General features: G+C 39.9%; 1 protein-coding gene across 1 annotated transcript in view; it reads left to right on the forward strand.

The window, feature by feature from the left end:
• The window catches only part of LOC109831345, a 28,327-nt gene extending 11,689 nt beyond the window's left edge, over nt 1-16,638 (forward strand). The window contains exon 6 of the mRNA XM_020398677.1: nt 16,457-16,638. Coding sequence (XP_020254266.1) covers nt 16,457-16,638 — 182 coding nt within the window. The remainder of the gene's footprint in view (nt 1-16,456) is intronic.

Below are 16,910 nucleotides of genomic sequence, written 5' to 3' on the forward strand. Positions count from 1 at the left end.
GACGAGAGTCCACTCCTCCGTCGTAAGTTGTGCAGAAATATGATTATTTTGCCGTTGAGGCAACTGAGTTATTTTCTGCCTCCTCGACTCTAGGTCCGCATAGTAATGGACCCCGTCGGTTTGTTGCATGGCTTTAGCCAATTGTCGAGCACGGCGCTGGCGCTGTCTCTGACGAGCTCTCTTCATCAGCACCGGCGAGCTATTCATCATCGACTCCTGAATGGGTGTGGAGTCGTTCGGAGCAGAGATGTTGCAGGTAAATTCTTTAGCAACATCCGGGCAAGAACTTTCACCTGCGGTCTTCATTGACACTGCAGACTTGAGCTTTTTTCTGGGAAATGAAACTTTCCTACATTTGCGGGGTGATGAAAGTTTTGATGATGAGGATGACAAGTACTCCTCAAATTTCGCCTGATCGAATTCGTATTCGATCTCTTCGTTGACAATGATCTTGATCGGTTGCGACGAGGCCGCTGCCTCCCACTGTGGTCGCCAGCTTGTTTGAGTCAAAAGTCGGTTCTGTTGAGGAATTCATTATAACTTTGTTTGATTACAACAAATTCGAAAGAATAATCTTTTTATAAGACTTTTTCTACACAACAAAGCGAAAATTACAACTTTTGAGAAACAAACACAAAAATCGTCTATCGATCTTTGTTTTCGTGGGACTTTGCCTGTGCCGGGAACGCTTTGGTTCGTGGACCGCCGATTCACAGATCGTGAAGAGGGGGCTTATGATTCTAACTTCGTTATCGAAGTAGAAATTGAAACGATATCTTATCGAAGTAAGATAGTCGTTCTTCTTAAAATCAAGTCAAAGCTTAATTTCAAGGCGTTGCAAGAAAAGAACCCAAATCTCTGCTCTCTCTGCTCTGGAATGCTCTAACAAATGCTCGATCCTCGTCAGAAGTGACCCTAGGGGGGTATTTATAGCCTCAAGGGTCAGTAACTGCAAAAACTTAACAATCGAAGAAGTCAGTACGGCGAGACAGTGTTTACTGTCTCGCTGGGCGAGACAGCGTTTGCTGTCTCGACCCGCGAGACAGTAAATTTGCTGTCTCGCTCAGCGAGACAGTAAATGCTGTCTCGGAAAATGGCAGTTTCTCGCTGTAACTATTCTCTCACGTTTCAAACTCCGTTATTTTGGCAGTTATCCACGTGATTTTCGCCCATGATGTTTCCCACGTCCCTTGGCAGTTAATGGACACGTGTAGGGCAGTTACAAATGTAGTTTTGACTATTTCAACACTGTCTCGCTGGCGAGACAGCAAAGACTGTCTCGCTGGCGAGACAGCAAAGACTGTCTCGCTGGCGAGACAGTTCATACTTGTTTTGATTTTTCCAAAACAGTATGAAATCCTTTCTTGTGAATCTTCCCACGTTTCAAACTCCGTTATTTTGGCAGTTATTCACGTGATTTTCGCCCACGATGTTTTCCACGTCCCTTGGCAGTTGATGGACACGTGTAGGGCAGTTATCAAGGTAGCTTTGACCATTTCAAAGCTGTCTCACTGGCGAGACAGTAAAGTCTGTCTCGCTGGCGAGACAGCAAACACTAGTATATTCTTGCAAGATAGATATACAAGAGTTATGTGCAAGAATAAGCAAAATGAACAAAGGTAAATATCCTAGCAATGAGATATACTATGAGATATATGCAAGGATATATGAGCTAACACAAGATGATATATCCTATCAAAGAGATATACAATATGATATATGTATAGGATATGTAAACTAACACAAGGGGTAAACAATCTAAACAAGATAGTGGATGATATAGATAATGAGCTAATGACAATGGCGATATAAGATATGAACATAAATATGAATGAACGCCAAAGCACACTCAAACAAGCAATATGATCACGGAGTTCGGACCTTCCGTCCTACGTCTCCGCTCCCCACTCCCGGGGAAAAATCCACTAACACAATCCGGTTTGGAAGCCGGAACTTCTTCTACACACTCGGTTTTCTAGCTAACCGAAAACTCTACAACTCACACTCTTACAATCACACTCTACACCCACTAAGTGTTGGACCTAGCCGTGTCTCCCTCAAGTGCTCGGTTACAACCTCTCTCTAGGCACGTCAACCGACGCGACTCCTCTTGGGACGATCCCCGACTCTCATCACACACTCCTCTCAGTGTACAAGTGTACTACAAAATGAATCTCACAATAAGCACAATATAAATCAATTGATTGTTCTCTAAACAAGGTGAGAACTCAATTAAGCACAACTCTTAGTCACAAACCCACAACCCCAAATTATACTATGAATGTAAATACACTAAGCTCAATAGGTTGTGTGTGAACAAAGAGTATCAATAAAACGATTAAACTAAACTCAATATAAATTTAGCTTATGGAAATTATAATCAAAATAATAAATTGCTAGATGAGTTTAGAAACACTTCTCTAAAGATGACAAGAGAGTAGGAGAAGAGTGAATGCTCAAACACCAAAGGATGATCTCCACTTGCTCTTGTGAAATTGAATTCACAAACTCAAACTCTTGTAAATGCTTAAAAGCTTTTTAAACAAACACTAAAAACAAACTTAAACCCTTGATTAAAACTTTCTTAAACTTGTTTTAAAACTCTCATGGATTACTTGAAAGAAAACAGCAAAGGGGTATTTATACCCTCTAAAAAACTCAGCCAAAACCTCAAAACAAATGACAAAAAAGTCCCCAGAAGACAGCTCAGAAAAATAGCCATTAGTGTCTAACAGATCTATTGGCGGTCGACCGACAGATCGTTCGGTCGACCGAAAAAAGAATTCGGTCGACCGACGAAAAATCCGGTCAACCGCGAGCAGGTCTGAAAAACAAAAAACAAGCAGAGACTTCGTCGGTCGACCGGTGCGGTCGACCGATAAAAAAAATCGAGCTTTCGGTCGACCGACAAACTCTCTGGAGCCCAGTGATGGCTGAAAATATGAGCGGTCGACCTGATCGGTCGACCGAAATCTGATACATGAAAATCTGTTTTTGAAAACTGTTTTTCTGATTTTAAAACCCTGTTTAAAAATATCAAATAAATTCCAAAAAATGTAAAACTTTGGGGAATGATTATAGACATGATAATAAACATGCTACAGCGACTGGTTATCAGAAAGGACCTCCCAAATGAAAAATATCATCATTTTACAAAATAGTCCAAAACATGAAAATATGATATACTTGAATTTTGATGTTTTGTCATAAACCAACTTTTGAAACTTTGTGAAATGTTTTTATAGACTTAGTAAAACATGTATAAACTGTTATTAAAGTCTATAAACTAATAAGATAATATTTTCACAAAATTACATATTATATGCAATAAGTACTAAAACACAATAGAGTATGTAATATCATAAAAACCAAAACACATGTATGTATATATATAACTATATATATGCATAGAAACCAAAACTGATGTATATATATATAACTATATATATATACGAAGAAACCAAAAAATGTGTGTGTATAGATATTGAGCTTGAAGTATTTAACACACATAATATAAATCCTAAACTAAATTACCCAAGCTTGATCTTGATCTTCAATAAGCTATTCTAGGTAATCTCGCGGATGAAGCTTTAACTTGGATCTTGAACTTTGAATAGCAAGGCTTCACCGACATTCCGCCAACCTTCTTTGGATATGATCGTTGAAGCTCTATTCCATCCATCCTCCAACTACGTTGTTTGTCTACAATAAATACGAAAACACAAATACTAGACAAACAACACTAGTGGTAAATTGTTTATTAAACATCATCAAAACAAGAAGGCTAACACTATCAATCACCCTATTCTTGTAGCCATCAATGGCTAATTGTAGAGTAGAAGAGTTCTAGCTAATTTCGTGATGGTCATGCCTAGGTGAGGAGCACCATGCTCTCCCCCTTGAAATGTGGGATATGACCATCAATGTGACTATTCCTATACCCCAAGTGGGCAGTTGACAGGCATGCTGGAGAGGAGGTCAGGCGAGTCTGGCTCATGCAGGCGCGCTTGACCCATACTGGCGAGCTTCAGGCTGTCAGACGAGCTTGGCCTTCAGGCGATCTCGAACCTAGAGGTGAGGTTCAAGCCTTCAGGTGAGTCTGACTCATGCTGGTGAGTCGTCTTCGAGCGGGAGACTGACACCGTCCTTCCAGTCGACAAGAAGGGGTGTCGTCCAAATATCTTCTTGACGAGTCGACTTCGGGAGGGAGACTGACACCGCCCTTTGAGTCGACATGAAAGGGTGTTGTCCCGAGGTCTTGGTGAGTCGACTTCGAACGGGAGACTGGCACTGCCCTTCGAGTTGACGAGGAGGTCTCGGCCACTTGGTCTTCGAGGGGCAGACTGACACCGTCTTTCGAGTCGACGAGGGGGTCTCAACCCTTTGAGTCGATGAGGAGGTCTCAGCCACTTGGTCTTCGAAGTGCGGACTGACACCACCCTTCGAGTCGATGAGGGGGTCTCCGCCACTTTGAGTCGATGAGGGGGGCTCGACCACTTGGTCTTTGAGGGGCGGACTGACACCACCCTTCAAGTCGATGAGGGGGTCTCGGCCACTTGGTCTTCGAGGGGCGGACTGACACCGCCATTCGAGTCGAAGGGGGGTCTCGGCCATTCGAGTCGACGAGGGGGTCTCAGCCATTCGAGTCGTCTAGGGGGCTGGACTCTTCGGGGAGTCGGCCATTCGAGTTGTCTGGGGGGCTGGACTCTTCAAGGAGTCAGCCATTCGAGTCGTCTAGGAGGCTGGACTCTTCGGGGAGTCGGCCTGAGTCGGGTGGACTCTCGGGGAGTTAGCTGGCCTTTCTAGAGATGGGCCCTTAAGCTCTTTTGCTTGTTCCAAGTTGTTGTACAGGGATAAAGGTAATTTTTACTACCTACAAGATCACCTCCAAAGTGACAAGATCACCTCCAATTTTTACTACCTACAAGATCACCTCCAAAGATCATGCAGGTAGCAATCAGAAACCATCCAAACAATAAGATCATACAATAGATGGAATTAATATTAAGAATCTACAACAAGAGACGTAGTACGTCGAGCGAAATAATCCAAACAAGGAAACCCTCATGTATATACCATATGTCTCAAATTGTAAATAATTAAATATTAATTCCAATCTATGTATGAAAAGAACACAACTAGCCATCCTATCACAACTCACTGGTCTACCTGTCACGTATAGTCAAAACTCATATTCACGAATAACCGGTTGTTCACAAATCATCCACACGTAACGATTCACTACCCCCCTCAGACTCACCCCAGTGCTACACAGGAATTTCACTGGTGCGAGCCTGGAAATAATCAACAAGCATAATATCACATCACCTCAGACCCACCCCAACGCTACACAGGAATTTCGTTGGTGCGAGCCTGGAAATAATCAACAAACATAATATCACTGCACCTCAGACCCACCCCAACGCTACACAGGAATTTCGTTGGTGCGAGCCTGGAAATAATCAACAATATCATATATCACTGCACCTCAGACCTACCCCAACGCTACACAGGAATTTCGTTGGTGTGAGCCTAGAATAATCAACAAGCATAATATCACATCCGATCACTTAAACCAGGAATTCTTCATCTTAATTCTTCTCGCTTTTCTAAGTCAACAAACACAGGTATCTAGGTCCTATACACGACATGCTAGGCCACTAAGAACATGAACGGTTATCAACAAAGCAAGAAATAATAAATAAATATAATTATTTTATGCAAATCATATTATGAACATGACTATATAGACTAGCGATGAATCAGGTATACATATATGACAATGAATGAGTATAAATAAGAGTGTCAACATGTCGGTGTCAATGTACATGAAATGTCGTGTTCTACAACTATCAATCACACGATCATAATACAAAAATAATAATTTTCCAAAATAACTTCTTTAAAAACATTTATCATTCTAAAATAATTTCCTTCCGCAACATAAATTCTAAAAATATTATAATAATTTTGTTATTCAAAATAAACTCTTTAATTTATTATATTTGTCCTGAAAATACTATTTATCCCATAATTACTATCCATTCAAAATTATTCATCAAACCCACGCAGATAAATATTAACAGATCTAATATTGCAGATAATTCATAATAACTAGAAAAATAGTTCTGAGCAAGCGGGATCTTGCACATAAATGATCTACAATAAATATAAGAACCGGAATGAAACTAAACAAGGATCGGGATCTTGCACATAAATAATCTATGACAAATATAAGGATTGGAACGAAACTAAATAAGGATCGGGATCTTGCACATAAATAATCTATGACAAATATAAGGATTGGAACGAAACTAAATAAGGATCGGGATCTTGCACATAAATAATCTATGACAAATATAAGGATTGGAACGAAACTAAATAAGGATCGGGATCTTGCCTCGGGTTTTTGTCGAACGGATCGACGTCGGCGGGGATCTCGACTATGCAGCGGATGGCGGTTCAGATCTAAGAGGCGACGAGACTAAGCACGAGGAGGGACAACGACGAGGTGGGTTCGTCGGACGTCGGAGGTTGGGGCGATCGTCGGAGCAGCGGCTCGAGCGTGGTGGTCGGCGGTGAACTCAAGCAGAGTAGGGCTACGAGCAGGACAGTTGATGGCGTCGGTCTGAGGACCGGAGTTAATGGCTGAGTAGAGAGAGAGAGAACGAAAGAGGGGATGGGTTCTGGTTTGGGTTCTGTTGAGGGGAGATAGAAGAGAGAGAGAGAGAGAGAGGAATTAAAAAATGAAGAGGAGGTTGAGCTGTCAAATTGTGAGAGGGAGAGAGAAAAAGGAAGTATGACAGAGAATTACGGGAGAATAAAGAGGATTGGAGAGAGAGAGAAATTTCAAAATTTAAAAGGAAAGAGTTTAAAAGTTAATTAGAAATTGATTTGGGAGGGATTAGGAATTGATTAGGGAATGGTTATGGAAAGAATTCAAAGGGAAGAAAATTAAGGGAGGGAAATAATTACGAAAATTTTATATAATATTCTGAATAAATATTATATTAATAAATAATATTAATAAATTATTAATAACCAAATATATTTATATTTATATGCTAATCTATGCTCAGAATCACATTAATAATAATAATATAGATGATATAAGTGACCAAATGATTATGAAAAAATTCACTAAATCATAAATTAATATTTAGCAAAAATAATAAATACAAGACTATATGTTTTATTTATTTATTTTGAAACCCAGAAAATTTCTAGAAATTAGGAAAATGTTAATAAAATAAAATTTAATATTTTAAATACTAGAAAATTTATTTAAACATGTATCAAAAATTACGGTTGTTACACAATGCACAACTACTCACCTGTAGTGTCTCATTCATAAACCAAACCAACATTGAGCGTACATCGAATGTACCTCAAAATCCATCTCACGGCGTCCCAATGACCCACTCCTAGATCGTGCATGTATCTCAAAATCATGCTCACCGCCTGTGACAAATCTGGCCTCGTACATACCATCGCATACATCAAGCTCCCAACCGCACTCGCATATGGAGTCTTCGACATCAACTCTTAATTTTCAACTATCTTCGGTGAGAGATCAGCTGAAAGCTTCAAATGGGCTCCCAAAGGTACACTAACTAGCTTCGTATCCGTGCTAACATGAAATTGCTGTAGAACCTTCTTAAAATAAGCCACATGTGTCAAACAAATTCTACCCTTCTCTTTGTCTATGTCGTTCTCTATCCCCAAAATGTGCTTAGCCTCACCCAAATCCTTCATCTCAAACTCCTTTGAAAGTTGTGCATTCAACTCATCTATATAAGACCTGAAAATAGAGGCAACCAACATGTTATCAATATAGAGCAACAAATAGATGTACACACATTCTTTCAACTTGTGAAAATACACGTAAGGATCAAACTGGCTTCGAGTGTACGAATGACCAAGCATAAAACCATCGAATCGCATATACCACTATCGAGGAGACTGCTTCAAACCGTATAGCAATTTCTTCAACCTGCAAACTAGGTTTTCCTTCCCTGTAGCTCAGAATCTCAATGGCTGAGTCATATATATTTCTTCATCAAGATCACCATGAAGAAATATCGTCTTCACATCCAACTGATCTAACTCTAATCCATATCGTGCAACCAAAGCTAGCAAAATCCGAATCGAAGAATGCTTCATCACCGGAGAGAAAACCTCATTATAATCAATACCTTCCTCATGTGCATATCCCTTCGTGACCAACATAGCCTTGAACCTCAATGGAGTGCCCTCAATGCCCTCCTTCTTCGTGTATATCCACTTGCAACCAATTGCCTTACACCACTTTGGAAGCTCAACAAGCTCCAATGTATCATTCTTATGAAGAGAGTCCATCTCCTCCTGCATAGCCACCTGCCACGAATCAACCTCCGAACTCTGCTCGGCCTCTCTAAATGTAGTAGGCACCAACTCATTGATACTCTCCACCGGAAGTGCATATGCAACTACTATGTCGGTATACTATGCTGGCATCCGTATGTCTCTCATCTGTCTCCGAACCGTAATAGAATCCTGAACCTGAGCCGTCGGTCCCTGATCCTGCACAACTACACCTGTATCCTCCTTGTTATCATTGTGCTCGCTTGGCGTCACCTCAGTCGGCACTCTAATAGATATTGTACCATCTGGATAGTGTGGAGCTGCATCGATCTCCACCACCTGCGATATTTCCTCTGTCGGGTCGCTCTCCACCGGATAAGAGCTGGGAAGCTTCAAGATAAAAGCCTCATCAAATGTGACATCTCTACTCAGCACAATCTTCCTATCAACTGGATCCTAAAGCTTGTATCCCTTGACACCGCGCTTGAATCCTACAAAGATGGCCTTCCTAGCTCGAGGTTCTAACTTATCAGTCTTCACATGATAGTATGTAGGACACCCAAATACCTTAAGCTGGTTATAATCGTGTGCTGGCTCTCCTGACCATATCTCCATAGGGGTCTTTCCCTCAATCGCAGATGAAGGCAACCTGTTAATGAGGTGGCTCGAATATAAAAGTGTCTCAGCCAAAAAGATCTTCTCCAAACCACTATGTGCCAACAAACATCATATATTCTCCAACAAAGGCCGATTTAACCTCTCTGTCACCCTATTCTGCTACAGTGTATGACTAATTGTGAAGTATCTCTCTATGCCCTCGTCTCGGCATAGCTGCTGAGAGGGATCTGATGTGTACTCATCACCATTATCAGATCGTAGCGTCTTGATCTTTCTCTCAGTCTGTAGTTCTAACCTCTTCTTCCACTCCACAAATATATCTAAGACTTCACTCTTCTTCACCATAGTGTACACCCAACAACGCCTAGAATAGTCATCAACAAACCAATATCTACCACCAAGTGATAAAGTCTTGGTGGGACTCCAAATATCTGTGTGCACATAATCCAGGATGCCACTCGTCCTATGAATGGTTATCACGAACTTCACCTTCATCTTCTTGCCAAGAACACAGTGCTCACAGAACTTAACTTTTTCACTCGTGGCTCCCTTCAATAGCCCCTGCTTGCACAGCGCCTGCAGTGACTTCTCTCCTGTGTACCCCAATCTGTAATGCTAAAGTCTGTTAATGTCCGCCTCTGAAATAGCTGAAGCAACCTGGCTAATCACGATTCTCCCCTTCATATTATACAAGTTTTGACTGTGACTCCCTTCATCATCACCAAAGATCCCTTAGTAACCTTTGTTACAGCATCCTCAAATGTCATCTTGAATCCCTTCACCTCCAAAGCTCCAACTGAGATAAGATTCTTCTTTAACTGACGAACAAATCTTACCTCCTTCAATTCACGGACTACTCCATTGTGCATCCAAATCCTCACAGTATTTATCCCACAAATACCACATGATTGATTATTTCCCATGATAACAACACCCCCATCGAGTCTCTCAAATGATGAAAACCAATCTTGCCTAGGAGTCACATGATAAGTAGCACCAGAATCAAGTATCCAATCTGATGCATCCAAGTGGTTCACCTCTGGAGTAATCAATAGAGAAAAGCTCAAATTATCGGAATCATCGTCTTTCATAATATTCACATCATTAGCCTTTGGGCACTTCTTCTTGCTATTCTCCTTCTCCTTAATCTTTGGAGATTCTCTCTTTTAATGTTCCTGTCCCTTGCAGAATGCACATTGGTTCTTTCCTAGCTGGTGATAACCTCTTGACTTTGACCTTTCTCTATTATTACCTTTTGGATATAGGCTTCTACCTCTCGTCGACAAGGCCTCTCCTGAAGTACTAGCGTGGGAAGTCTCTTTGTCCTTTCTCCTCAAATCATAGTTTGTTAAAGTATTAGTAACATCACTATAGCTGATAGAAAACCTCCCATTCAACAAAGTTAGCACAAATGTATCATACTCCTCATCCGGTAAGGAGCTCAATAAAATAATCGCCTTTTACTCATCTGATATCTTCTCATCAATATTTTTCAAGTCCGATAACAACTTAGTGTAGTTGTTCACAAGAGCCGCTAGTGAGGTACCTAAGGATATCTAAAATCTGAACAATCTTCGCAGCAAGTACAAATGGTTCTCAACACTCTTCGTAAGGTACTTATTATTGAGAATTTCTCACATCTTCATTGCAGACGTCACCTCAATCACATCATACTTTAATTCCTATTCCAAACATGATTTGATCACTCCACAAGCGTTCATATTCATCTTTTCCCATATCGCATCTTCATATTTTGGTGGTCTCTCTTGGACCATGATGGTCTCCTCCAAATTCTAAGCATTGAGTGCATCTTGAACGTCACTCATCCACAAACTAAAATTAATTTTGCCGTCATACTTCACCACACTAATTTTGGTGTTCTGAAAATTAACTTGGACTATACTCGCCATCTTGCTGCTTTCACCAACTTCTTCACTCATACTCGCAAACTCCAAATTGTAAAGAAAGATTCAAACTTTGAAAGGAATAAGAAATTACCCAACTAAACCCTAGATTGGATTCCAAATAGAACTCCTAACCATACGAGGAAAGCGAGATCTCCAACGGTAACTTTAAATCATATCTCCACCGAAGCCTAGAACTCCAAGAACCAAGCTTTCACGACGAATCTTCCTTCACCTAATGCCAAAACCCTAGATTTGAAATTTGAGCTATGATACCAATTATCGCGTGCTTATGTGGAAGTGTGCTCGCTCACTAAATAAGTCGTAAGCACGGGAGAAGAATAACCAATCACACACAAGCACAATCCAAAACTAAAATACGACAGATCAATCACAAACACAGAGATATACGTGGTTCGACAATTTGCCTACGTTCATGGGGAGAGGATGAGAAGATTCCACTAAATCAAGGAGAGTACAAAGAGTTACAATCTCACAAAACTTACAAACTAACCATTAACCAAAGCTCTCAACTTGCTCATAATATCTCCCTCTCACAATGCTCAAAAGTCTCTCTAATCTCTGATTACAACTCTCCTCTTTTTGATAATCCTAATTTCTTCTAAGGCGTTTCATATATATAGAAAACTTAAAATCAAAACAGACTAGGAATTCTAAAACCAAAAACAAAACAAATTAGGAATCCTAATAAGCTATTACCAAAACAGATTAAGAATCATATTACCAAAATAGATTAGGAATCCTAATAACATGTTACCAAAACAGATTAGGAACCTACTATCCAACAACTTAGTTCAACGTGAACGGTCATCGTGTGCGACTAAGATAGGATCTGAATAAAAACTCGCCGCTTGGCGGGTTGTTGCTCGGAATAGGGGGTCGATATGGCACAGTGGCTTGGTAGGCCGATATAGACGAACAACGTCATTTGCGGGAATGACGGTGTTGGGGGAATCAAATCGTTCAGGGACGTATGAGTGTGACGATTGATTGTTGTAGAAGCCATCACATGGTAGGTTGCTACCCATCGATTATTCTAAGGATATTAGAACGCTCGGAATGGATCAGGCCGTTCAGGGACGTATGAGTGTGACGACCGATTGGACAATGCCATTAGTGGGAACGACGGTGTCGACTATCAGAGGTGATTGTTAACCTGATAGGATTGTCGCGATCGGCTATCGGAGGTGATCAGTAAATAATGTTCATGTTGGTGTAGGCTGTTTCTAGGCACCTATACAATACAATAATCAATACAAGCATCGCAATGTCTAATGTTACTGGGCCAACAGAACAGTTCCTGCTTGCTGGTAACCCGTGCAAGGGCTTCTACTTCATGTCATGACGTTCACCACAGGTAAAATTACCCACTCATTTTACTGAAGCTCATCGAATTTATGTTTCCCTTTTGCTTATGTATTTTATGTATTGACTGTAGAGTCTTATGGCTACTACTTTAAGTTACATGGGGATGGTGAGGGTGGCCATAGGAGCAGAGAGAGACCTCATAAATTTGGAACTTCTTGTATCTTGCATCAACAAGTCATTTGAAACAACTCTGGAAGCTGTGCAGTAGCTGGCAAGAAAGCTTAAACATGGGCCTGCTCCATTGCAGATTATTTGCTTCATGTGCTTTTGCTAGCGTGATATATTCAGGAACTGTGTAGTAAGAAAGATATTTCAAAAATAATTTGTAATAAAGTTTGGCCAAGTGTACGTTAACATTCCTATTGGTGAAATAATCTCTCAAATCGTTGTAATAGTAAAGGGCAATCGGCCATAGATATATAGGACATGTGGACGTCTGAATACCTTAAATAAGAGTAGATTTGTTAATCTACTTGTGTTCTCTTTGCCTACTACATCTATTGGGATGAATGGATCAAAAGAGTATTTAATAAACACTTAGATACATACACTGTTAATAGTATAAAACTACAACCATCACCACAAACTTCGAAGTTTTGGTGCATTGATAGCTTCGAAGTTTTGGTGCATCAATAGAGACCTTAGACATTGCATCAGAATAACAAGGATTCAAATCCTCCTTGTCACAAATTAAAGTAGATTACAAAAAAAATTACAGAGCGCAATTTTAGCATTGCGTAATTTCAGCATTTTGTATCTTTTTATTTTATTTTTAATTTTTCTATGTTCTAATAAGGATAAATTTTTAAAATAGACCATTTAGAAACTTATTTGCAAAAAACAATATATTTCAAAAATATTTGCCAAATTCGATCCAGTTTCAGCCAACTAGCTAAAACTGTGTCGAATTTGGCGAAAGACATCAAAAACTTTACTAGATTTCAAATCACGTGAAGTTTAAGCCTCCATTAGCAACCTGATTAGGGAAGCCAAAGCTTCACGGGACTTGAAGTCCCGTGAAGCGTATAACTTCACGAGACTTCAAGTCCCATGAAGCTTCAGGCTGAATTCCAGAGAACGATGCTCTCTGGAATTTAGCCTACAACTCCACGGGACTTGAAGTCCCATGGAGTTGCAGGTTTCAAAAAACATGCACAGAATGTGTGCATGTTTTTTTATAAACATGAAAAAATTTCACAACAATATACATGAATATTTCCGTCTCATTCATGATAATATACATGAAATTTTCGCATCATTGAGAACAATATACATGAATCAAAAAAATACACACGAAAATCACATATATACTAAATTACAACAATATTTATAAAATTCAACCATGAATCAAACAATACATATGAAAATCACATATATAAACAATAATTGATCCACAAAAGTAACAAATTTGAACAATCTAACCATATCATTCTTGAAATTCATAATCATACTATTAAATTTCACATACATCCCAAAAGTCCTCCTCTCCTTCATTTCCCTCTCTTACCCCCTTCCCCTCACCCCCCCCCAATCCACATCCCCTCTGTCCATGCTGATGAGTCTCGGTGATCTGATTACCTGGTTGTGTATGAGACTGAGAAGTGTCGGCTCCATCAGCATGTGTCGTGCTGTGAGAAGTGTTAACTCCATCATCACGCGCCACGTTTGACATGTCCTACATCGTCACGTGTACACTTGACGTCATGCAATATTCCAATAAGACCCATATCGTAGTCACTTGAGATTTGAATGCCACTTGTTCTGTTCCCCGTAACAGGATAATTGCAAATAACGTTGAGGTGATAGTCACGTGGATTGGTTAATGTAAGTTTGTGTAAGTCATTAACCAATTTATCAAAAATACATGATTTTGATATAAACAACGACTTCATCACACCCCCTTCATATACGTGCATATTATTCTCGAGATAGTTAACATGTTCATCATATGAACAAAAAATTATGATTCGATCGCTCATCGTTACCTCTAAAGAGTAAAAAAAATCCAATACCAATATTACAAGAAAAACACAAAAAATATTATTTACCATTAAATCCTCTAATATCGATTTTAGACATCCTAAATTTTAATTAAATGTCAAACCTTCATAATACACCAACGTTTACAATTTTCGATAATTTCCCCTCCAACTTCATACACAATTTTTTTAAATTTTTCTTCACAAATTCATACATATTTAAAAATCAGAATTTAAACAAGTTATTAGCATGAAATAGTGAGAATATATAAAAAAATTAGGAGGAAAATTTTTTAAAGATTTTACCTAAAATTTGTCGATGCCCTAATTTTCGGTGAACTCCGACAGTGACGGCGGCAGGATCGATCAGCGGCGGTGACGGTTGGCTAATGTGGCAGCGGCAGGGGCGGTGGCAGTGACGGCGGCGGTAGAAAAGGTCTAGGGTTTGGTTTTGGTAGTGAAGGAGAAGAGAGAGAGAGTGGGCTGTTGTCGGGTAAACGCGATAAGAAATCGTGTGTGCCTTATATAGGCCCTACCCTAACTACACGGGCTAAATTCCAGAGAGCATCTAAATTCCAAAAAACGATGTTCTCTGGAATTCAGCCTGAAGCTTCACAGGACTTGAAGTCTCGTGAAGTTATAAGCTTCACGGGACTACCATGAAGGTTTGGCTTCCCTAATTAGGTTGCTAATGGGGGGCTTAAACTTCACGGGATTTGAAATCCCGTGAAGTTTTGATATTTTTTCACCAAATTCGACCCGTTTTCAACCAAATTTGATAAATATTTTCAAAATAGGTTACTTTTTACAAATAAGTTTCTAAACGGATCTATTATGAAAATTTGTCCTTCTAATAATTCCCCTCGACAAATCTCCATCCCTCATGATCCTCATCAGTGCTTTCAGCGTCTGTCAATCAATGACATGGGAGGGCGTCCAATGTTGGCCTCGTTATCTGATTGTTGGATAATAAATGTACATTCGATAGTAGCCCTAAAATTGTATTTGAAAGGACCCAAACTAACAGACCTCTTCCGTACAGAAAGTACTGTAGTTGGCATGTTACTGATATCCAAGTCTTAGGCTCTTGGCTAATTAATTGTCATGCCACTGCTTTTCTTAAGTATTCATGGTCATGGTTATAGTTTAGGGAGGAGCTACAGGCACACCCTCAGGCACACTATCAACCACACCCCCTCTCTATCTATAGTGTAGGGGGCCTCACATTAGTTTTTTTTTTTAAAATCTGATGTGGGCCCCCTGCACTGTAGATAGAGAGGAGGTGTGGTTGGTGGTATGTCTGAGGGTGTGCCTGTATCATTTTTCTATAGTTTACAACTTTGTGATGTACTTGGCGTTTCTATGGCACGATCGTGTGTGATGTACTTTTTCTTTTCTTTGGGCTACTATGGCCCCCTCTGTTACCAAAAGAAGTTAAAAAAAACTTTGTTACAGTTGGAAGTTGCGATAACTTTAGGCCATAATTAAGGAAATTATAAACATTAGCAATTAGCTTGTTACCCAATTCAGGCAACATCCTTTGAGGTACTAAGGTAGTGTTTGGCAACCAATGTGTTTGTCCCGTTTTCGTTTTTTTTTCAAAAAAACATATAACCACGTTTGGGAACTGATGTGTTTTTTGAGCTGCCCCTTCACAAAATACAGAAGATACAGTTTTCTCAAAACACCTAAAAGGTGTTTTGAGATTCTCGTGTCTCATTTTTTCCCAAACCAACCCGCTCCCCTTTTCTGTCCCTCAACCCTAATACCGTCGCACTCCAAATCGCTGCAGGCCTCCGACCCGTCAGCGCAGTATACGACGCTCCAACGCAGCTCCGACATCGCCGTAGCCTCCGACCCGGTCGGTGCAGCCTGCGACCCGCCGACGCAACCTCAACCCTAACCCCCGTCGACGCATCCTCAACCCTAACACCGTCGCCGCAGCCCTAGTAGGTCGAGGACTTTTGTGTGTGTTTAAATTATGCTTGTGTTCTAGTAGATTGAAGACTTTTGGGTGTATTTGTGTTAGTTTTTGAACCTATATATGTGTATTTCCATAACGTTGTTAGTATTATACTTGTTTATACATGTTGACGTGTTTCATGCCTTATGTAAATTTATTCATGCCTTATGTTGTTGACATGTGTATTTGTGTTAAATTTTATTATACTTGTTTATGTTGTTGACATGTGTATTTGTGTTAAATTTTATTATACTTTGTAGATATGGATGGCAATACAGATACAAATGATTATCAACTATCATCACAATCTGATTCAGACTCTAATTCAGATGAGGAGCAATTTCAAGTATTATTGACTATTCATGCATTTATGGAGTTTAATGGATCTTTTATGGAGCAGCCTCGACCACAAAGGATTTCAAAATTAAGTGGGCATGATTAGGTGATTGAGGTTCTAGGTGGTCACCCGGGTACTTGTTTTGACCTCTTTTGAATGAAAAAAGAAGCATTTATTAACCTTTGTGAAGAGTTAAAGAGAATTGGAAAATTAAAACATTCTAGAAACGTGATGATTCAAGAACAAGTAGCAATCTTTTTATTTGTGTTTTCTCATAATGAACGCCAAGGTATGGCCGCAGATCATTTTCAGCACTCACTAGAGACAATCTCTACATATTTTAAGAAGGTCCTATATGCAATTTGCTCTCTAACCAA

This window comes from Asparagus officinalis, chromosome 1 (assembly GCF_001876935.1).
Source record: "Asparagus officinalis chromosome 1, Aspof.V1, whole genome shotgun sequence".
Classification (NCBI taxonomy): Eukaryota; Viridiplantae; Streptophyta; class Magnoliopsida; order Asparagales; family Asparagaceae; genus Asparagus; species Asparagus officinalis.